General features: G+C 38.9%; 1 protein-coding gene across 4 annotated transcripts in view; it reads right to left on the bottom strand.

The window, feature by feature from the left end:
- Positions 1-2,450: 2,450 nt before the first annotated feature.
- Positions 2,451-24,406, bottom strand: part of LOC127447916 (zinc finger protein 385B-like) — a 191,623-nt gene continuing 169,667 nt past the window's right edge. For 3 of the 4 annotated variants that reach the window (XM_051710117.1, XM_051710118.1, XM_051710115.1), the window contains exons 5-10: positions 23,834-24,017; positions 12,505-12,585; positions 8,697-9,008; positions 6,688-6,872; positions 5,896-5,997; positions 2,451-4,618 (exon numbers count right to left, since the gene is read on the bottom strand). In XM_051710117.1, coding sequence (XP_051566077.1) covers positions 4,406-4,618; positions 5,896-5,997; positions 6,688-6,872; positions 8,697-9,008; positions 12,505-12,585; positions 23,834-24,017 — 1,077 coding nt within the window. In that variant the 3' untranslated portion in view covers positions 2,451-4,405. The remainder of the gene's footprint in view (positions 4,619-5,895; positions 5,998-6,687; positions 6,873-8,696; positions 9,009-12,504; positions 12,586-23,833; positions 24,018-24,406) is intronic. The other variant, XM_051710119.1, reaches the window with a different exon arrangement.

Raw genomic sequence — 24,406 nt, forward strand, 5'->3', positions numbered from 1 at the left:
AGGTTGGAATGAACGGAACACTGTGGCCAGTGATATCCTCTGACAATAATTCCAGTTCTTTTTTAATGCTTATCTCAAAGCCATTGGAATCTCCTACATTGGATTGCATATGTAATTACGTAAGCTTCCATCACAAGCATCACACACTTGCGTAATCATCTTTACCATAATGATTATAATGTTACAGCTCAACTAAACTCTATAAGAGCTTTGCTCATTGCACAGTCAAGGAGCACTTGTGTTTGATGCAAAACATGGTCTCTGTACTTTACAAATGAACAAATAGAGCCATAAATTGGCTCTTAAAATGATGGCTGCTGCATTAAAAATACTGGAAAATGGAAAACATGCGTTCTGCATATATCCCCATTTATGACATTATAATTTAACAAGCAAATATATTTTTTAGCCTTTTGGATTAAAGGGGGTTGAATTGTTTTCAATAATTGAAATGAAGATTCTTTAGTAATATTTTAGTGTACTAGTCTCAAGATGTACACTGTCTGTTAACTAAAGCAGAATAATGCAAGATAAAGTTGTTATAAAATACTACCAATATTAAAAAAATGTAAAAAGTAATCACAATATACAGGAAATGGTATAACCTTTGCTGAAGTGGCTATTTTTAATGAATGTTTAATAGAAGGTGTTAACATTTTGCATATGGTGACACAATTTGTCCTACCAATATAGCCACTATCTGAGTTTTGTTCCAAGTAAGGGGGACTTCATTTGTCCAAGGCGACTTGCAGTACATTCAATGTTCAGTACATACACTGAATGGGAATCACGTACATCCATTGCTAGCTGCTGAGCTAGAGTAACACCATATTGTGTGTCCCATCAATATTAAATATAAAGAATATATATATAGTGATAGTCATACACTTTGGGACCAAAAAAACAAACAAACAAAAAAACAGTACATTTCCTTTAGCCCCATTGTACCCTACCATTCCGTTTGTATGAAAAATCTATACCTTTCAAAAAAGTAAAAAGCTATTGTAGAATTGATGAAACTGGGTGCCTACCAATCACCCGCTCCACATTCAGCCCATTCTTCTCAAAAATGGCATTCTGTATGTCTGTTGGGAACTGCTGTTGGAATACATTTTTGTATTGTGTTCTTGGACATCAAAGTCAGTTAACAAAGTCAGATCTGGTGACTTTGTCAAAAAGCATCAGTAAGCCTAAGTAGATCGTAGAAACCATGGTCTCTATGGTCAACTTAAGCTTGCGATGCTTTTGGGAAATGCAGCCCTGGTCGTTTTGATCGGTTCATCTGGGTGTTTGAGTGAAGTATGTCAGAAAGGATCGAGTCTCTCTAAGCTGCTCTCACTGAGAGCTGGACATCTGTCAGCCAGCATTACTATCACACCCATAATGAAAAACAGAGGTGAAGGGCAGTCCCATTATATTAGCATTCGCTGGCTACACCTCCTGATCTGTCTCTTATTGCACTTGTCATTGCATACGTAATCATGGGCAAATTATCATGACTGATTTAATGTCACAATGCAACAGCAATCGGGAGGTGGTGAATCAAAATGCCAAAACAAACAACTGACACTTGCCGAAATGCACACACACACACACACACTATATTCAGTATATATACACATACATATATAAATACATTTTAACAAGATTCATTAATTAACAATCAAGAATATAGTTAGCCAATGTGCCAGTAAATTTTTAACTATTATATTAAAATAATTAATTAATAATTAATATAAAAGCCATATATTTTACAGATAAAATAATTTTATAATAGTTAATAATAACAAAAAATATCCAATTAAATAAATATAATTATTGAAAATATTTATCTGATAATTAAGTAATAATTAAAAATAATTGAATAATATGAAATGATAATACTTTACAATAAGATTCCATTTGCTAACATTAGTTTACGCATTAGGTATCATGAACAAACAATGAACAATATATTTTTTACGGTATTAATCTTTGTTAATATTAGATAATAAAAATACAACTGTTCAATGTTAATTCATGTTAGTTCATAGTGCATTAACTAATGTTTTTTTTTATTTTATTTTAAATAAAATTATTATTATATGTTGAAATCAACATTAACCAAGTTCATGTTAGTTCATGTTAGCAAATAAAACCTTATTGTAAAGTGTTACAGATGAAATACAATTAAATAAGATAAAGTATATAGTTCTTTTTTATTTTTTATTAATGAAGTATGTAGTCAGCCAATTTGCCTATAGATTATTTTTAGATATATTAATAAATACAAGAAAATAGTGGACATTTTGTAGATAATGACATATAGATTAATATACTGTACACTTGCATGCTTTACTACTGTAAACACCTCAGATGCCTTTTTTTTATTAAATCAGATTATCTTTTTTTTGGGGGGGAGGGGGGGTAATTTAAATAAGGATAAAAACAAAAAGAAATATACAACATAATTTTGGAAGAAATCAATTAAATATATTATTTTATTGAAAATGTAGTATCTTTATGTACAGACTCTCAAACATACAAACATATATACTATGGACTAAGAAATTCCACAGCCAAATAAAGAACTTTCAGTGAATGGAAATTTCTCTCTCTCTAAAAATAATGTACCAAATAACGTACCCCTTCCAGCTCATAAAATACAACTAGTATTGCAACCTGGTAGGTAAACATTAAATACACTATGAAGAATATCAATATTGAATGATCTATACATTATTGCATCACCAGAGAGCTGCACATTAGTACAGTCTCGTGACAAATAAGGATATCACAGACGATGAAAGGCCCACAGTTTTCCTATTGCAGAAAAGAGTGTTTCATGATAAAAACAGACTAAATCTACTTATATGACAAAGAGAGGAACCAAAACACATGATGAAAAGAGAAATGCTGATTCCTGGCAGATAAAAGGAGGAAAACAGCACTCAAGTACTGATGGATGAGCTTATTGACTACACAATACAAGACAGCACATAGGCCAAAACTGCATCATAGACTCCCTGACAACATCAAGCCATTGACTGAACACATATTGTCCTATGGTAAGATTTGGGATTGTTTTTGACAAGGCATTATGGCAGGGGTTCTCAACCTTTTTTGGGTCGCGACCCATTTTTTATTTTCCAAAACTCTTTTAACTATTTAATCATTTGGTCAATTTTATTGTTATTGATTCTGCAACAATAACTACATCAAATGTCTACCCTGTCTATTGAGAGGGCTGGGCTTGTGTGTCGTGCTGAAGCTTTCACTCTCTGCTGTTATATCCAACTTGGATGAAAAAAAAAAAAAAATGCAGGTAAGTTCTAATGAATAGTATAAGCAGTTTTAGGGAGCCCAGTGACACTTCTTTGTATTCGCTTTTGCGGCAAACTTAAATCCCTTCAGGGATGCACAGGAGTAGATACACTGGATTCACCTTTGCATCCGGGTCAAGGTGTAGCTCACATTTCACATAATAATTTAAGTACAAGAGAAGCTGCATATTTTATTTATAGGTCCAGCCTAGGCTATCAAAATAATACTAATAATACTAATATTAAATAATAATTATCTTTTTTTATTAAAAATATTATTTTTATTTAATATGAGTAAAAACTAAAAATATTAAAACAATCAAATTAATTATTAATGAATTCATATTTACTTAATAGTGCTGTAAGCGATTTTAGCTGTTCTGGAACTTCCACAAGACTAAGCCATTAAATTAGACACACCCCCCTTTCCAAAACCCCACCACCAAAGACAAGCTCTCAGCTTCCTGCTGCCCATATATGGGCTGTCCTGTGAACATGCAGAATGGTTGACAGGCAGAAAGTGCTTCAAAGTTTTCTGATTGGCTAAACAAAGAATCTGGCTGTTTACAGAGCCTAGGGCTGTTACAGAAACAGGTGTGGTATTTCAGGGCACCTATTTCAGTTAAATCTGACAGGTAATAAGGACGTTTTCTTGTGTGTCATTTCATGAAAAAAAAAATCACTAACAGTTCCTTTAATATGTTATTAAATGTCTTAATAAACCAAAAATAGAATCATAAAAAACTTGCATGATCCCATGCAGGGTTGCGACTCCTAGATTGAGAACCTTTGCCTAATGGCATGTGCTTGTCCAGAGTTGTTGGTTCAGTTGAAAAGGAAGACCATGATAATTCAAGTCTTTCAGGAAGCAGTTCAACACTTTTTCTTTTCTTTTTTGTCTTTTTTTTTCTTTTCAAATGTAAAAAGCCCTCACTAAGACGACATCCTTCCTGGGTTTCTGATCGTGAGGACAGTTGAGGATAAAGTTTCAATAAATACACAATTATTTTAAGATCTGCAGTTCGTTGAACAGCGTGTAGCATGGCATAGCTTGAGAAACATCTGTTCCAACATGGTCGGTCACGTCCATGCGGCGTGAGGGCTCAGTAAGGCGCAAATAGGATGGAGCCTGCGGTGTGTCGAATCGGTCCCGGAGCAGCGCGCAGAAAGGAGGGTGGAAGTGTGGCCGTCTGAAAGATGGAGGTGCTAGGACGAGGGTGGAGGGAGATGGAGGGGACTGTGGTGGGTGAGAAGGGTGTGGGGAGGAACGCCGATGAAATGGGCTTCACCAAGTCGTTCTGCAGGGCGAGTTTTGCCTAGACGAGAGAGAGAGAACAGAGAGTCACCTTAAATTAGAAACACCTACTTTATACTGTATCTACATGATGCCAATCACCATAATATGCATAATAGGTGGTTGGGTACATTTTTAAACGATTGGACGATTGTTCTGCATACTTTATACAGTGGCCCCAAACAGTATGATATAATGATGTATAATGATGTTATATAGAATAAAATATTATAATTTTTTCTCTCAAAAACTAATTTTACTGAGCCATATTTGCAATATCTTTTAGGGAACTGGTCCCGAGCTGATTTTTAGTGGATGTATGAAGTCAGTTCCCCTCAAGTTCTCACAGGTGTCATATAGCAGAGTAACCACAGGTGTAATTATCTATAGACATGTTCCACTAATTTTGATAACCAGAAAGTGTCCAAATTCTTTATTTTATTATTATTATTATTATTATTATTTGGAACAGTATATCTAATGTTTTATCAGTTAAAACCTAACAAACTTCTTAATGTGACTTATTGTTTTGCTCGAAAAGTGTGCTTGAGCTACAGTAACTTTCTTTAAAATAAATGCCATTTGGTATGATACTTTATAAACAAATGTAATGTACTTCATACAGTTTAAAGTTTGGCTTAAATGGGGCCTGGATAGCTCAGTGGTAAAAGACACTGGCTACCACCCCTGGAGTTCGCTAGTTCGAATCCCAGGGCGTGCTGAGTGACTCCAGCCAGGTCACCTAAGCAACCAAATTGGCCCGGCTGCTAGGGAGGGTAGAGTCACATGGGGTAACCTCCTCGTGGTCGCTATAATGTGGTTCGTTCTCGGTGGGGCACGTGGTGAGTTGAGCGCGGATGCCGCGGTGGATGGCGTGAAGCCTCCACACGCGCTATGTCTCCGTGGCAACGCCAACAAGCCACGTGATAAGATGCATGGGTTGATGGTCTCAGACGCGGAGGCAACTGGGATTCATCCTGCGCCACCCGGACTGAGGCAAATCACTACGCGACCACAAGGACTTAAAAGTGCACTGGGAATTGGGCATTCCAAATTGAGTGAAAAAAGCGGAATAATAAAAAAAATAAATAAAAAAAAAAAATAAGTTTGGCTTAAATTTCTAAATACTTTTTGGGGGCCTCTGTAACTAAAGCAATCACAAGCATTAAGTCATTGTGATGCATTAGCATACAAAAGAGGCATTACTCAAACTCCGCTTTAAAGTGAGGAATGAACATCTCATAACAATGATGAAATGCAAGTAACACTTGATTACAAAGAGCATAAATAATGCATTACTGCCAGAGAGTTGGAGCTCCGTTGCTGCTTGTTATACGGGCTGTACTTGGGTTTTGTGGGTTTGCCAGCCACTCTGTCCTTATGTCGCCTGCTGGAGATATGCTGTGAAATAAAACACAAATGAACAATGTTATACAAGTGACTACATTTATGACCAAATGTAACAAACAAACATTTAGAGAGCCAATTTATCAAAACATATCCCAAATAATTATATAATATTTAATATAATTTCATTATTTTCCACTTGAAAAATTAGATAAAATCAAATCACAGAATCAAAGTACAATCTATAATGCTATAATTATTCATCACTGTATGCATTACTTCTTGTAAGGTAATGTAAATAATGATTTACATTACCTTATAAGTTGTAAGTGATTGTAAATGAGAAGACTTGTAAGTGATTGTAAATGAGAACGCCCCCGAAGTTGTTGACCGGGGTTGGGGGTGTGCGGCAAAGTTGTTGACCGGGGGGGGGTGTTGCCGCCCCCCACAAGATGCTGCCCTGGGCAACTGCCCATGTCGCCCTTGCCTAAATCCGCCACTGCTCCTCCCTTTTTAAAGCTGATAAACCTATTTATGTAGCTATCCTATCTATGCATGTCTATATGGTAAGTGCCATTTTATTATTTACATTTATCACTGTTTTTTTCCTTCTGTCTGTGACACTATCAGAACACCAGTGAGCCGTTTTTCATTGCTGCCCACCCATTGAGGACTACAGCTGTAAAACATTAAAAGAATACATTCATATTACACTTAAAATAAATTGATAGCAGGGCTGCATACCTGTTTAAGTTGGATTTCTGAGTTGACATGGACATCACAGATTTCACAATGAAACGTCTTGTTTTGTAAGCCTGAGCCTTTGTTAATTTGTGTGGCCTGCACTTTGAGTTTGGACCCTGGTCTGGGGTAGGCCTTAATGGGGCCAGCTCCATTTCGTGCTTCCAGCATAGTTTTGTGCTTTGAACCTGGTAAAAAAAACAAAGCAAAAAGCTTTCTTTGGCTTGACAGAAAAACAAATAAAATCCTTTTATTCAATGTGATTGTAAGGCTTTGGTTAGATTGCCTTGGTTGGATACAGCGTCCCAGTGGGCATGAAATAATAGAATTTGATTCAAGCATAAGCTAATTTGTAACACTCGAAATTTGAATTAAATAAATGTACTAGGTGACTGTTCTTTTTTTTCCTTTTTTTTTTTTTTTTTGCCCAAGGTTTAGTAATATACAAGTAGGCTACACAGTGTAAATTAGCACAGGACAGTGTGTCTATGTTTTCACAGAATCTGAATTATTGTTAGATGTTGCCACAATGCACAATGTTGAAGAATAACCTTTAATATATACTGTATGTGTAAGAGGGATTATCTACTGTACATTTTGTAGATCTTCATATAAATCACCCTTTCATTATAAAATTAACTTCACTATGTAAACTTTGTTTTACATGTAAATTGGTATAAAATAATTCTGGGAAGTTAACATGTCCTGTGGTCTGACATGCTATACTCCATTTAAAACTAAATTCTTCTATGTTAATTATGCATGCAGTTTTGAATACTTCATATTAATTTAGAAACATTTGTCAAACCACAGGTCCATCAACAGTAAAATGAAGTACTGAATACAAAAGGTGATTACAATTGTAGAAGAAAATGGTGATCAGTTACAGCATTTCAAAATTTACACTTTCCCCTAAACTATGAATCCATTCCAATTTTGACTTAAAATCTTAATGTTCATAAATAGTTCATACACGTTATGTGCCAACTAACCAAGTACTTGAGAATGGTTGAATCCTCATTCCCATTTGTACAATCTTTGCACTACAAAGTATTTTCAAAAATATATATATTGCATCTATTTAGAGTAATTTTTATTTATATTCTATCTATATTTTGTACTGTATTATATTAAATTGTTATTTACTATTCTGTGGTTTATGTTTAATGCTGCAATGTCTCATTTTCCCCTAGGGTATGTCCTATCCCACCATACCCTACCCTACCCTTAACAAATCCTATCCTATCCTATCCTATCCTATCCTATCCTTATCCAATCCTACCCTATCTTTAGCCAATCCTATCCTACCCTATCCTATCCTTATCCAGTCCTGTCCTATCCTACCCTACCATATCTTTATCCTATCCTATCCTATCCTATCCTACCCTACCCTTATCCAATCCAATCCTACCCTATCCTTATCCAATCCAATCCAATCCTATCCTATCCTATCCTATCCTATCCTACCCTACCCTACCCTTATCCAATCCAATCCTACCCTACCCTATCCTTATCCAATCCAATCCTATCCTATCCTGTCCTATCCTATCCTTATCCAAACCAACCCTATCCTATCTTATCTTATCTTATCCTATCCTATTCTATATGGTTCTCACTGTCATGGAAATATAAAGCTGGAAAAATCAGGTAATTTTAAAATAAGGATTTCCAGGCCTGGAAAAGACATGGGAATGAGTTAAATCTTAAAAAAGAATGGAAACTTCTGTAGTGAATATGATTTTTTCTAGTCATACTTTGCTCTAAAATATTTCATTAGCTAGAAGTTGCTCTTCACGAGTGCAATCTCAACAAAATTATATTTTAAATATTCTTGTCCACTAATCCAAATGACTGGAAAATTCATAGAATTTGTGGAAAAATCATGGAAAATATTTGGTCAAAAAGTGTGGGTACGATGATCCTATCACTAAGAGGTCACTTCATGAGACAGTTATGAAGAATTTAAAACAGTGTGAAAGTTAATGTGATGCAGAGGCAGATGTTGGGCACACCTGTGTTGTGCGCCTCCAGCTGTGAGAGAGAGTTGACAGCCACTTTGCACAGCGAGCAGTACAGGAGCTTCTTTGCTTTCTCTTCCTCAGACTCCACGCTGGGCTCTGACAGGGTCGTTGGCACTGACGCTGGTTTGGAGGTGTTTTTCAGGGTCGCGGCGTGCCCTGCCGGCTCAGTGGATGGGCTGACATGCGTGGGTGCTGTCTTGCAAGGGCTAGGCACTAATGCCACAACGGGCGCAGTGGGAGCTGGCACAAAGGCTTGTGGGGAGGCAGGGACTTTGTGTGCTGCCAATGGCTCTCCATTTTTCTCTGAGAACATGAAGGAAAGAGCAAATCTGACAGTTAGCAGTGAAGGGCACAACATGCTGTATTGTGTGCAGACACATTTTTCAACTCCTTCCTGTCTGTTTTATATTATTTTGTGTGTTAGGTTTTGATGTAAGGCCCTCTCCGGCAGGCATGTGCTCCAGTTTTTATGTCAGATGAGTTGCAACTGCGCTGGGTAGGTTCACCCTGCCTCAGCACAATGACTGCCTGGTTCCTGCATGCTCTGGTGTGATATGAAGCAACCCCTAAATTGTCCACCAGCCTTGCGCTGTTATGCCTCGCATCCAAATATGCATACATCCTTATTGTAATGTAGTATGCCAAAAGCAGTAAGTCAATTGAGTAGTATGTCTGAATCCTCAGTATACATAAAACACTAGGCGAGAAATACCCAGGATGACTTACTACAACTGGCAATATTCTAAAGTGCGCATCCACTGGACACTTTTCCATAATTCTACGAGATGATGAGACGTCATATTCAAAACACTGGTTTTAAAAAGGGGTAAACTATAAGTGCTATATATACCAAGAATGTTGTTCCTTGTGGTTAAATTGTACTTGTTTAACAAATCCAATTATAAAGTAGAGTAAATTATTTTCGTGGTTATTACTACTACATAATATATTTGGGTTATGGGACAATGTACATGTCCCAATCAGAGGTATGTCCAAGAATGTATTCATATTACTCACCTGCAATAAAGAACATACTTTTTTTTTTTCCCCCAGCTGAGAAGTAATTTCTTCATCAAATTCAGGACATACTCTGACAATATGCGAATTCCGATGCAGCTATTATGTTACATGCCTTGAGTGCAGTGTAATTATTGTCAATGAAATCTAAAACTAAAACTAAAAGAAAACATTTTTGTTATGTTAGAAAAACTAACTTAACTGAAAAACTGGAATACATTTTCATGAACTAACTAAAGAAAACTAAAAACTAAATAAATAAATAAATAAAAATTATCACAAATTAATTTTAGTTTAAGATACACATTGTATTATAATTGTTTATAAATTAACATTAACCAAGAAAAATAAACGCTGTAAAAATGCATTGTTCATTATTAGTTCATGATACCTAGTGCATTAATTAACATTAACAAATAGAACCAAAATAAAAGGAAAGGAAAAACTAAAACTAAATTAGAAAATAAATAAATAAAATACATTATTAAAATAACCCTGTATAGGATCAGTACGTCTTCACTGCCTATTAACTATCTATTCACTGCCTGGGTTGTGCCAGCTCTGATGTGATAGGATGCAACCCCTGGATTACCCACCACTTGTACGCCCTCATCATAGTGTTACATGCCGTAGGTGGCCCTACAAGCACTTCATTCTGATGCCTGTACTCTCCACCCACACTCTAATAGGCCTCTAGGGGATACTCCGCTGGTTTATAAGAACGTCACTCTCTGCTCATGAGTTTTCCCCTCAGGATTCCAAGCAGCCAGAACAGACTAATATTCCCCCATACAGTGACATTACACTCGCTGACACTAACCTGAACCTCTAGGCTGGAACTGCTGCTCGTTTGCGTGTTTTTTCTCAAAGTTTCAGTTTATTTATTTTTTTCAAAATGCTCCAAATAAGTGCGGTAGGTAGACATGAAGACACATGATTTTTATTTCAGTATTATCTTTGTTCCTGTTCACACTATTTTTGCAATGAGTCATAGGGCACCTAGTGTAGCCAAATAATAAGAAAACAGAAATCTGAGATCAACTGGAAAGTAAAACTATTTGGCAAAGCTTTTCAAAACTAACAAGAAATTATAGGATCTGTTCCAAAACCTAGTGAGCTGCATGGCTGTCTACTGCCTACATAGGCAGCTGCCTTCTAAGGAAGCATCCTAACTGAAATAGAACATCATAAGTGACTGATTTGGCAGCAACACTATGGGTCTGTTCCAGTTTTAATGTTCCAGTAAAACTATTTGGCAAAGCTTTTCAAAACTAACAGAAATCATAGGCTCTGTTCCTAAATCTAGTGAGCTGCATGGCTGTCTACTGCCTACATAGGCAGCTGCCTTCTAAGGAAGCATCTTAACTGAAATAGAACATCATAAGTGACTGATTTGGCAGCAACACTATGGGTCTGTTCCAAAACCTAGTGAGCTTTCTCTGAATTGAGCATAGTGAGCATTTTAAGGCATCATAGGTGCACTACCGACACGAAGTCTGTTCCAAAAGGTAGGTGTTCTGATTATGCTGCCTCATAAGATCTAGTTTTGGCCAAATTCTAAGGTGGTATCGTGTGTATCCTTTCCCAGGTAGGCGATCCCATAATGCAATGTGATGAGCTCGGTTGGATGAAGCAAGAGAAATTTCATTTATAAATATACTTAGAATTCATTCAATACTGAAAAGTAACAATAAAAATAGTTTAATATTATAGAAAACTGACTATTTTACCCAAAATGTGTGTGCTATGTATATTTATGCTCAATAGAGAATGACATCATTCCTCACGTCACCTGTATTGAAATCCGTTTTGAGTCGAGTGTCCCATAGACCTTATTAACGCTAATGCCATCTTTGATTTTTAATGGAAAAGACAACGAGGCTGTGAGGGATGTACTTACAGTCTCTTCAATGGGCCATACTTTAAAGTGTTTTTGGATCATTCCGCGGACAAAACATTTATAAAATATCTGTCCAAGAACATTCAGTATGCAAAGAACTCCAGACAACATGAGTTATGGAAAATCAGATGTGATCTAGGAGCTTTATAGCATTTGTGCCATCGAAGAGATGGTAAGTCTATCCCTCACAGCCTCCTTGTAATTCCCATTAAAAATCAAAGATGGCACTAGTGTGAATAAGGTCTATGTGCTGTGTGTTAGGAGTGCTATTTGACTGAGGAGAGGAGCTGCTGCATATTCAGAGCATTCCTATTCGCTCACTTATGAGGCTCCATTTTTGTTAGGATGCTGCCATAGAAGACAGCTGTCTATGACATTTCTACATTTCTTTCGGAATGTAAAGTGATTAGAGCCTGAGGTTATAATAACTGAGGTAACAGACATTACAGCTGATTTTCTGTAATGCTGCTTTGGAACAATGTGTATTAAGAAAAGCACAAATAAAAAAACTATACAAATAAAAATTATTTGATTTGACTTTTATGTCACAATGTTTTTTTCTACTTTGGCAACAACATCTCAATGTTCTCTCTTTGCACAGTCAAACAAACAAGTGATAGCCACTGCTGAAGCATTTTACCAATCAGAAATTAGCACAATTAATTCTGATTCAAAGTAATGGCCAGCATCAAACAGTCACTACCAATCATGTTAAAATAAAATTTAGCATTATAAATTCTGAATCTATGTACTGATTACAATTAGCCCATGTCTGCCAACCATGTCGAGTGGTCCAAACACCATCTGCAGCCTGAAAGTGTATGCACTTAGCTGCATAGGAAAGGGATGCTCCCTTGCTCCTTATTTAGTGAATGACTTTACCTCCAGTGTGCTGTCTGTCTGCACTGGTCTCAGAACAGTTTGAAATGCACCTTTTTTTCATCCTAACTCCATAGACAGCCTCTGAAAGCAAAAAGTTCCATATTTTGAATGCACCCATTGATTCTCTATAGCTAGGTTTATATGCACTAATTTACATCAATCAGAATAAATTCAATCCGATTGCAGATTCTGAATGTACTGTTTATATGTCCCCTAAACAAATTTGACACAAATATTCATTTTCACGTGAATTCATGTATTCTGCGCATGTGAAGAGCGTCAGTCATTGCATTATGAAAAAGCGGAGAAAGGCTGAGAAAGGCTGAGAAAGTGAGAATGGCACCAAAACCATAATTGCCATTTTTGCTTTGTTGAGATACCTAAAAAAAAGCTGAAAAAAAAAGCTTTCTTTAGAATTAGAATCAGAATAAGCTTTATTGCCAAGTGTTCTCACGTACACAAGGAATTTTGTTTGGTGATAGGTGAAACAAGTGCACACAGAACATTACAGTGAGACACAGAACATAAAACAAGGTAAGAGTATTAAAAGACATACAAATAATAGGACATACAGTTGTGCTCAAAAGTTTGCATATCCTTGGAGAATTGGTAATATATGTACCATTTTTAAAGAAAACATGAGTGAGCAGGCAAAACACATTTCTTTTATTTCTTATTGGATTCATATTCAACTGTAGGTTATAACAGAATTGCACAATCATAAAACAAAACATGGCAACAAAGAAAAAAGTGAAAAGACCCCTGTTCAAAAGTCTGAATACCCTTAGTTCTTAATACTGTGTATTGCCCCTTTTAGCATCAATGACAGCGTGCAGTCTTTTGTAATAGTTGTCTATGAGGCCCCAAATTCTTGCAGGTGGTATAGCTGCCCATTCGTCTTGGCAAAATGCCTCCAGGTCATGCAAAGTCTTTGGTCGTCTTGCATGAACCGCACATTTGAGATCTCCCCAGAGTAGCTCGAAGATATTAAGGTCAGGAGACTGTGATGGCCACTCCAGAACCTTCACCTTTTTCTGCTGTAACCACTGGAGGGTCAACTTGGCCTTGTGCTTAGGGTCATTGTCGTGCTGGAAAGTCCAAGAGCGCCCCATGCGCAGCTTTCGTGCAGAAGAATGCAAATTGTCTGCCAGTATTTTCTGATAAAATGCTGCATTCATCTTGCCATCAATTTTCACAAGATTCCCTGTGCCTTTAGAGCTCACACACCCCCAAAACATCAGTGAGCCACCACCATGCTTCACAGTGGGGATGGTATCCTTTTCACTATAGGCCTTGTTGACCTCTCTCCAAACATAGAGCTTATGGTTGTGACCATAAAGCTCTATTTTGGTCTTGTCGCTCCAAATTACAGTATGCCAGAAGCTATGAGGTGTGTCAAGGTGTTGTCGGGCATATTGTAACTGGGCTTTTTTGTGGCATTGGCACAGTAAAGGCTTCTTTCTGGCAACTCAACCATGCAGCTCATTTTTGATCGTCGTATTGTGCTCCTTGAAACAACCACACCATCTTTTTCCAGAGCAGCCTGTATTTCTCTTGAGGTTACTTGTGGGTTTTTCTCTGTATCCCGAACAATTCTTCTGGCAGTTGTGGCTGAAACCTTTCTTGGTCTACCTGACCTTGGCTTGGTATCAACAGATCCCTGAATTTTCCACTTCTTAATAAGTGATTGAACAGTACTGACTGGCATTTTCAAGGCTTTGGATATCTTTTTAAATCCTTTTCCATTACCTTGTTACGTATATATATATATATATATACACACACACACACACACACACACACACACACACACACACACACACACACATACATATACATATACATACACATATATATATATCAAGCTTTTGATACTTAGGACAATTGAGGGGCTTTCTATCTTGTTTCTGAACAGTAATCAAAATCAAGCAATTCTATGATTTGGTGACAAAAACAGCCATTTGGCTCCTTAATGTTTCAGTTTAGGAGCCAATGGCTCCTTAGTCATTTTTTTAGTCTGGAGCCCTGCTTACCGCTTCCTCTCTCCCTCAGACGATCGCTTGAACACTCCCAACTCCACATAAACCCACCACTCGACTCAGGCCAGGGAGCTGTCTGGCCACATAGTGCAGCTTTCACTTGCGTAAAAGCTTGTTGGCACGGCTCCGCCCACTGGACTGGATCTGGTGCTCCCTTTTTAGTGAGATCAGTCAGCAGGCTGGTGACGTCCAAATAATTAGGCACAAATCTCCTATAATAGCCAGCCAACCCCAGGAACTGTCTCACCTCCTTTTTGGTCTTGGGTAGGCCGTAATCTCTATGGTCTTATCAATTTAGGGACACACCTGCCCGTGACCCAAGTGGAAGCCCAGATACCGAACCCGTCCAATTGCGCACTACTTGAGGTTTGCTGTGAGTCCCACACGTCGCAGTGATCTCAGGACAGCCCTCAGATGCTGCATATGCCACTGCCAATCACTGCTGTATATAATGATATCATCCAGATAGGCAGCGGCATAAGCAAAGTGTGGTCTGAAGATTCTGTCCATGCAGAAACATAGCTGGGACCCCGAACAAACTGAACAGAAGTGTCACAAAAATTGGCGTAATCCAAACTGTGTAGAAAAAGCCATTTTTTTCAGGGGACATTGGCATCAAGGAAATCTGTCAATATCCCTTTGTTAAATCCAGTGTCAAATAAAAATGAGCCACACCCATCCGATCGAGCAGGTCAATACAAGGCATTGGATATGCATCAAATTTATACACCACGTTGACTTTTCTATAATCTACACAGAACCAAACCGTCACTCTTACCTACCAGAATGACCGGGCTGGACCAGTCACTGTGTGATTCTTCTATTAACCCCATATCAAGCATAGCTTTCAATTCTTCCCAAACTACCTGTTTTTTGTGCTCAGGCAACTGGTAGGGACGAGTGCGTCCCACTACTCCAGGGGTGGTCTCTATGTGATGTTCTATGAGATTTGTGCCCCGCCTCTATCTGTTCGCCTCACCTCATAGTTGACTTCCCCAACTCGCCATGTGACCTCAAAGGGCCCTTGCCACTTCGCGAGTAATTTAGAGCTTGATGTGGGCAACAATACAAGGACCTTATCTCCCGGTGTAAATTCCCGTAGCCGAGTTCCCCTGTACAGCTGGAACTTCTTGAGCCTGTAACAAATTCTCCTTTGATAGTCACCCCAATGTGTGGAGTTTTGCTCTCAGGTCAAGAACGTATTGAATTTCATTTTTACTGTTTGAAGGTCCCTCCTCCCAATTTTCTCTTTTGACATCTAAGACACCAGGAGGCTTACGACCGTACAATAATTTGAATGGGGAAAACCCCGTGGAGGCTTGTGGGACCTCTCGAACTGCGAATAACAGGGGTTTGAGCCACTTACCCAATTCCGAGTGTCTTTGTGAACGAACTTACGAATCATGTTTTTCAGGGTTTGATTAAATCGTTTGACAAAGCCGTTTGTTTGTGGGTGGTACATGCTTGTCTGAATTGATTTCATTCCCAATAATTCATACAGCTCGCGTAGTGTACATGACATTAAAGCAGTGCCTTGATCAGTGAGGATTTCTTTCGGAATCCCCACTCGGGAGATGATTTTGAAGAGTGCCTCTGCCACACTACGTGCTGAGATTGTGCGCAGAGGCACTGCTTCCGGGTATCGTGTTGCATAGTCCACTAGCACCGACACAAAGCAATGCCCGTGCGCTGTCCATTCTAATGGCCCGATGAGGTCCATCCCATTTCCTTCAAAGTGGACCTCGATTAAAGGAAGAAGGCGCAATGGTGCTTTTGGAATGGCCTGCGGATTCACCAGCTGACATTCACGGCATGCCGCACACCACCGGTGTACATCTCAGCGAATGCCTGGCCAATAGAAATGGGCCATTAGATGGCTCAGTGTTTTTTCCTGCCCTAAGTGACCCACCATCAGATTATAATGAGCCGTCTGGAATAACATTTCCCCAACGGCCCTTCTGTATTAATAATTGGGTTGTATCTTCCTTTGTTTGAGATTCTTGTGTCACTCGATTCAACCGATCCTTGATAATTGAAAAATACGTATATACGAGTGCAATGTCTGGCTGGGGGCGTTGACCATCAGTCACATTCACTTGATCAAAGGCCTGCCTAAGGGTCTCCTCTCGTATCTGCTCCAGAGGGAAATCCCCTGCAGGGAAACCTCTAAGGCCTGGGTAAGCAAAGACTTCCCCCTCCCTTACATCATCCTGACATAGATGGCCCCGGCTCCACCTCCCCAGCCAGCGAATCGCAAACCCCACACCACGACACTTTGTTACAGAACCCATCCACACACACCCCTTCAATAACGTTTGAAAAGCCGGCCAATTGGTACCCAAAATTAATGGATGAGTGAGGTGGGGACTAACCACAGCCTTAATATTTTGCTTTTGGCCCCGGAATAGAATAGTGTTGGTCACTACAGGGTAATCATGAATATCCCTGTGCACACACCTCACCTTCATCCGATTGTTTGTATCTAATATCCCCGCCTTGAACCAAGCTTTGATGAATAAAGGTTTGGTTACAACCTGAATCCACCAAAGCTTGGTACGTACCCCCCAATACTCACAGGTACCTGGTACGTCCCTGCTCAAACAGGGGCGATCTGTGGGGTGTTGGGGACCCAGATCAATGCCTCCAACTCCATCACTGAGCACTGGTCTCGGAAATGGCCCAGCTCCCCGCAACTCCAACAGACTGGCCCAAGTTTCATGTCCACACTTGTGGCAGCGGCTTCCCCCACCTGGGGAGAAGAGTGGGAAGAGATAGGGGGTATAGACACTGGGGTTATTTGGGGTTTAGAGACCCCCCGAGACCAATGATTCAGTTGTGGGGGAATGTTCCCCTGCTTCCGGGGGAACGGGACAGGTCAAAGGACGGGAGTGTGAGGGAACAAGGGGGCGAGAGAGAGGAGAGAGAGCGGGGCTCGCCAGCCCCCAGATATGCTGCTATATGATCCCTGGCCAGCTGGACCGCTTCATGCGGTGGCACCAGACCCACTCCGCCGTTCCCCATAGCAGCTGGGAGACGGACTGTTCCAGCACCACGAGCTTGATGATGTTGTTGGCGTCGCCTTCCTCCTCAGCCAGCAACCACCGTCCGCAGGTGTCGCAGAGCTGTTGTGCAAAAGCGAACAGGCAGCCGACCTCACTCAGTATAAGGCTAAGGAACCGCTGGCGGTGTTGTTCCAGGGTGTGGCCGACCTGTTGCAGGATGGCTTTCCTCAAGTCAGCATAGTCCAGGAGGTTGGCGACTGCAAGTTGCAGCAAGAGGTGGGCCGCCCACTGCGTACATGGCCATTTCTGGGCTTTGGCCGTGTGCTCGAACAGCTCCAGGAATTCCTTCACGTTGTCCTGAGCTCCAATCATGGCGAGCATCACGCGTGGGGCCCACTGTTGCAGGGGTCGCGGCGGAAGCCCCCTCTTGGGGTAACAAGCTCCATAACGCCCGCCGGTCCTTGGTTTGGGTCTGATGGAGCACCTCAAAGCAATGTTCCTGCTCCTTCCGTAGCTCCATGAGGGCCTGGTGTTGGGTCTGTTGGATGCTAATGAAGGACTTGATCATTTTTCCCAGCGACAAGTATTCAATAGCAGCATATCCTTCCTCCTTCCCTGGTTTCGGCACCAGCGTAACAAAGGTTTCTTGGTCGTGATGAAAGGAGGAAGCGGGTGCCAGTTTGACAGTCCATGACAGTTTCTTTTATTACAAAGAAAAAACAAGTTTTACAGTGGTCACAACAAAAACTCTTGCTTTCCAGGAATGTCAGCTCCAGCACATCAAACACGCTTCACTCGCCAACTCTCTCTCTCGTCTGTGAAATGAGTCGCCTTTTATCTCCCCATCTCACTGCAAACAAAGAATAGTCATTAGAGATCATTCGCCCCAGGTGGGAATCCTTACCGCTTCTTCTCTCCCACAGACGATTGCTTGACCACACCCCCACCTCCACAGCTAATATTTTTCTTTTAAACTGATTATTTTTTGATCTACACCACCCATTTCAATCAGATGGAAATTTCATTTGGATCCAGCTCAATCTGATTATTTTTGTGTTTACATGAAGTCTTTTCAATCTGATTGAGCTATCAGTCAGATTATACGCAGATTATTTGGTTTCATGTAAATGTGTCTTATGTAATAATGCACAGTGAATATAGGATTTTAAAGGGAAAAATATCCTTATAATCCTTGTTTGCGGTCACTGTGTTTAACAGTGTGCCGTTTCACAATAAATCAATAACATTTTCAAAATGGCATATTGGATGAAACCAGAGACTCTAGTTTTATGGATCAAACAGGTTTCAATCTAAAAACTTAATGAGGTTTCTTACCAGATGTAGTTGTGTTGGCGTTTCTCTCAAAGACAAACTCCGCTGAGATCGGCACCATGTTGTTTTGTCACATAGCTCCGTGCGTCGAAAGTTTAACACTTTAATAACAGCCCAGAGTGTCCTAAACTGAGATGAGTCATTTTAGATTAAATTAAATTTTGCATAGTGTTTAGCGAAGACAAAACATAATGTACGCGCATGAGGACACGGGGCTATACAAGGTTAATCTTGCCTTATACTTTCTTTTAAGCAAGTTTGGCTGAAAAAATCTTAGAAGGCAGCATCATGCTGCCTACATTCTGGAACAATTATCATATCAGGAGAATGCCTGTGATGCCTTAAAATGCTGCTCACATAGGCAGTATTCTAGATTTGGCACAGAGCCATGGTAATAACAACTGGCACTTGTTGTATAAATTCAGACCAAGCAATGTCCGCAATGTTGAAACAACCTTGCAACATCCTTTCAGAGTCTCTGAAATGGAACAAGCCTTGTATTTTACAAAATCTGAGAGCAATTACTGTGCACACACATCCCAAAACAATCCGTTCTAAAACATTACATAAAACAGACTCTTACATAAAGCACTGGAGCTGGCAATTTTAATGATTTAGTCCCTGATGTTTTCCCAAACGAAATCTGACTTCATTCTCTGATGCCAGGGTTTGGGGGTGACGGCAGCAGCCCCCCTGTGCTCAACTCTGTGCTAATGCAACGGCATGACAGCGAGGACCCATAAGCCATCTGTGAATCAGGCTGACATTCATTTGGCCTGATTTGTGCAAAGACACTGCATACCAATGAGGAACATCACTGCCTAATAAATGAGGCACACCCGAATCAGTCTCTCAGTCTGTAGCTAGAGAAAGAGAAAATTTGGAAAGCATGCATTGGCTCAGATTTGCCCCCCGTAGGGCATGCGTCTCAGTACATCCCAGAGCCTGATTCTTAATCAGATACAAGGGTCTGAAATTGAGTGGGTCACAGCATGGCACAAAGATCAGATGATTATGTTCTTTTGAAATGTAACATACATCTAATTCAGTCAAATCAAAGGCTGCGACAAAAAATAAGTCCATCCCAGCATGTATTCCCTCTAAGACCGACTGTGATTTCTAATTCCTTTTGCAATTTCCTTAATTAATCATTTAAACACACAAAAAAAGACAAAAAAATAATGCACAGGCAACTCAATATGCAGGTAAAGACGGAACAAGCAAAATGAGCTAGGCAATATACTTATCAGCCATAAGTATATGGCTGATCACCATCGCCGCATGCTCTCACAGGGGAAGGTCCTTACCTCGGCATGTGCGCTCTCAGACACGACAAATTGTTTCCAAACATCACAAACACAGGAAAATAAATAAATAAATAAAGAACACCACATCCAAACCACACCTACAATTCGTTTTAACCAGGGCCGTAACCACAATATACTTTGAGGGGGACAAGTCCCCCCCAATAATCAGATATGGCTAGATTGTCCCCCCCCCAATAATTGATATCCTTGTTGCTGTTCTGCTGCACCGCTCATCAGTGTCATTTGAGATAGCCAATGAAATCGATGAAGGCAGGACTCAAGTTTAAGACGCTAAGCGGGAACCTCATGGTTTATTACAGCGCTGCGCATCAGCAAGCAGTTCAGGTTAAGAGTGTTTGTGTCATGTGAGATGTAAGTATCTAACTAAACATGCAATATTTGACCACTGTTTTATGATTGAAATGTTGTACCGACCGACATTAATTTCCAAGGGTGCAAACTATTCACCATTTGGCGCAATTCGCTGTTTTGAATTGAAAATATGTCATGTACAGTACGTGATTTGTGTGTCATTCATAACTGTGAATGTGAAAACATTAACGGAGCAGTTTTCAGTGAATCAGGCTTAAGACAAACAGGGAATGTGTGTATATTGTAAAGGAATTCAATAAATGTGGTAATCTGGCAGGCTTTTTGAAGTAGCTTTTTAGAAAATTCTCTTGACATTGTCTAAGAAAATTATCTATCTATATATATATGATATATATATATATATATATATATATATATATATATATATATATATATATATATATATATATATATATATATATATATATAAACACAAAGTAGAGCGTTATCACCATCAGATTAAAACTAGAACATGGTAAGACCTGTGACTTCTATTGTGCTTTTAGGTTTTGGCAAGGACAGTGCCATATGTTCTTAATTCAAATATTATTAGGTAATAATTTAAAATTTATTTAAGATTTAGGGTTAGGTATTATTTATTTAGGGCTAAATAATTTCTTTATGTCTTTAGTTAATTCTGAATTTTGTACAGCATCTCCTAAGAGTCTTCTTTTAAAAGAGACCATTTTATTTTGAGTATGTCTTGTCAGGTCTGTGCTAAAAAATATTAGCCAGTAGTTCACTTAAAAATGGAAAATGTACTTTTACTTACTCATTTACTCACCATTACGTTGTTCAAAACCCATATGCTGGGTTTTTTCTTGGAACATAAAAATAGATATTTTAAGCAGTTCTATTCCATAGAATAACAGTTTACGAGCAGGAGCTGTCAAGATTCAAAAAGGACAAATACTATAAAGCACTATTAAAGGTTTAGTATAAAGACATCATAACAGTAGTCCATATGACAAATGCACTATATTCCAAGCTTTCTGGGGCCACACAACAGCTTTTTGTTGTATGGACTACTTTTATGGTATATTAATAATGATTTTTTAACAAGGTCCTTTTTGGACCTTGACAGCAGTGGTCAATATGAACTGTTTTTGTATGGAAAAGAGCAGCGTTAAGATTTGCTGAAGAAAATATTGTGTTAAGATTCTACTGGGAGGAAAAAACAATGAGGGACAACTTGAGGGCAGTAAATAATTTTGTGTATTTTCTTTTTGCTAGCCAGCTGACAGTCATGTCATTTTACAGATACATCAATGATGAAAAGAAATTCAAACTATATTCATGTTTTCTTTGATAAAGCGCAAAAAAGAAAGAAAAAATGACTGAAACAGGCAAATTGCTATCAATGCAGACACAGTGTTTGTCTTGTAATGTGTGAACTTTAAAAATACATGTATCTTTTAAAACCAAAAATTATAAAAATGTTGGGCCTTTATCACTTTTAAAGCCTTTATTCAGAAAATTATTGCATTCAGTGCCTTTACTATATTAAAGGACCAAAGAGGACCATTATATTTGTGACCTCAACACCCGTGACCCCCACCCCCAAAATGGTTTGGTCCCCCCCCATTGTTCAAGGCATGGTTACGGCCTTGGTTTTAACCAATCATCGACACTCTTTGACTAGCCAGGTTCTCTCCTAGGTCAAGAATTTTAGGGATGTACGTGAACAGGAGAAATATCACTAGATGAACATCTTAGCAGAACACAACCACTAGTGCATTTCATCATAATTTTAGCTGAACTGAAAGAAGCTTGTTTATCCAGTAAGTTTAAATTATTCTTAAAACAGAAGGTCATCACCCAGCACACATTTAAAGACTCGTTTTCTGTCGTGTTGACATGAACTTTACGCAATTTATCGCAGACTATGTGAATCAATTTAAAGCTCATTCTCCCCAACTGTATGTGTAGTAGATTTGTATGTCTTGCGGGTGATGTATAAATTTATAGCAAGCATTAATTTTAATTTCATGGGGAAAATGGTTAATATGGGGATTTTTCTTCTTACTGGTTTGAAATCAACGCTGAGAAAATGTCCAGTGGATGTGACATGCAGTATATGTTTCAGATTTACCCACATTGGAGCAATACACACATTGGTTTCTCCCATTATTATATATGAGATGGGTGCTTTCTCAGCCAGTCAGAAGCGTTGGTCACGAATATAAAATTGCACAGTTGGATGTTTTCTGCTGCGTAGACATGTTCTTCACCAGTAACTGGCACATTTGAAATGTTTGTGTTTAACAAGTGGTTCTAACTGAAGTTTATTGATTTATTGGTATTTATTTAATATGCAAAAGCGTATTCACACATATTTTTAATAGTACAAATGCGAACAGCTTGCCATTTATTTGTGCATTTACCAGTAATCACACATTTAAAATGACCTGTGTATATTTTGGGATTGTATTAAGATCTTACAAAACAGTGTATCATACAGTATATTTGGGCATTTTGTTGCATATGGTTGTGAATTACAGCGTGCATTTGAGGGAAATTAATATGCTGTCAACTCCATTTAAGCTAAATAAAACTGGATGAGAAAGACAGCTGATGTGTTCTGTCCCCTCTTTCCCCACTCCGTTGCTTACCACGCCAACATAACTTGCATTTTTAAAACTATAGTATGGAGAGAACTGAACCGTGCTGAAAAGGGGTTTCATGACACTTTAAAATATGGAAGGGCGACGAGCATCAGTCTTGTAGTGTGCACTTGGCTTTTTACAAGGCATTCTGCACAAAGAGGTGAAAAAATATGAGAATGCACTACAAAAAAAAAAAAAAAAAAAAAAATCATTGTCTTGTTTTTCAGTAAAAATATCTAAACATTTTTAAAGCAAGATAAATTTACTTGAGAAGCAAAATAGCATAAGATATTCAGATGTTTTCAGAGAATATATCTGGAAAGAAGTGTATTTTTCTTACTCCATTGGCAACTGTTTTTTTTTTTTTTCTAATCATTACATTCACTAAATTTGGATAGATTTAAAACTAATGCTTTTAAAACAAATCTCAATATCTTATGCTATTTTAATTTTAAAATGAATTTATTTTGTTTGGATATTTTTAACTACAAGACAAGGCAGAACTACTCATTAACAATTTGTTTGTGCAGTGTGTATAAACAGACACATCAATGGAGTACAAACAGTGGCTGGGTAAGTGCATCGGGATAAGAAGCAATCACAGTATGGAGAAGAGAAAAGTAAGAGCAGAAAATAGAAGATGTGAAGCAAGAACAAAAGAAGCTATTAACCTGGTTGCTCAGGGCTGCTGGCAGTGACTGCAGTGCAGGAGATGGTGGAAGTTGTGGCGGTGTTGGTGATTGTCTTTGTGCTGCTGTCCTGGGCGGCAGCACTTTTCTGCTTTTTTTTCGTGGAGTCCTGTGCTTTGAGCTTCTTGGCATGTTTACTGCCTTTGTAGTGCGCCTCGGCTTGGCTCTACAAAGGAGAACAAATGAACCATCCAATCAGGCTCATTTTTAGACCTACCATCATGGACGGCAATCACACAAAACCCAAACAAGCTTTCAATAGCAGGCACTGTTCCAAACAAGGTAACAATTGGGGTGGCTGAAGCAATGTCAATTCATGACGCTGGGATCGAAGGGGCAGAATTTCCAGATCCAAAGAATTAGATCTGGGCACCCTGTGTTTAGAATGAATCGATTCTCAAAAGAGAAAGCTAAATGAGCATCAATAGATGGCACTCAGAGAGGCCAGTTAATGGACAGTTTGCTCATCTCAGAAGTTGTTCAACTTACAAGCGAATATTTAAAGGTAAACTTGCTGCTTCATACTCAGCAAGATAAATACAGATGGCAGAATAG

Source organism: Myxocyprinus asiaticus, chromosome 11 (genome assembly GCF_019703515.2).
Source record: "Myxocyprinus asiaticus isolate MX2 ecotype Aquarium Trade chromosome 11, UBuf_Myxa_2, whole genome shotgun sequence".
In the NCBI taxonomy this organism is placed as follows: domain Eukaryota; kingdom Metazoa; phylum Chordata; class Actinopteri; order Cypriniformes; family Catostomidae; genus Myxocyprinus; species Myxocyprinus asiaticus.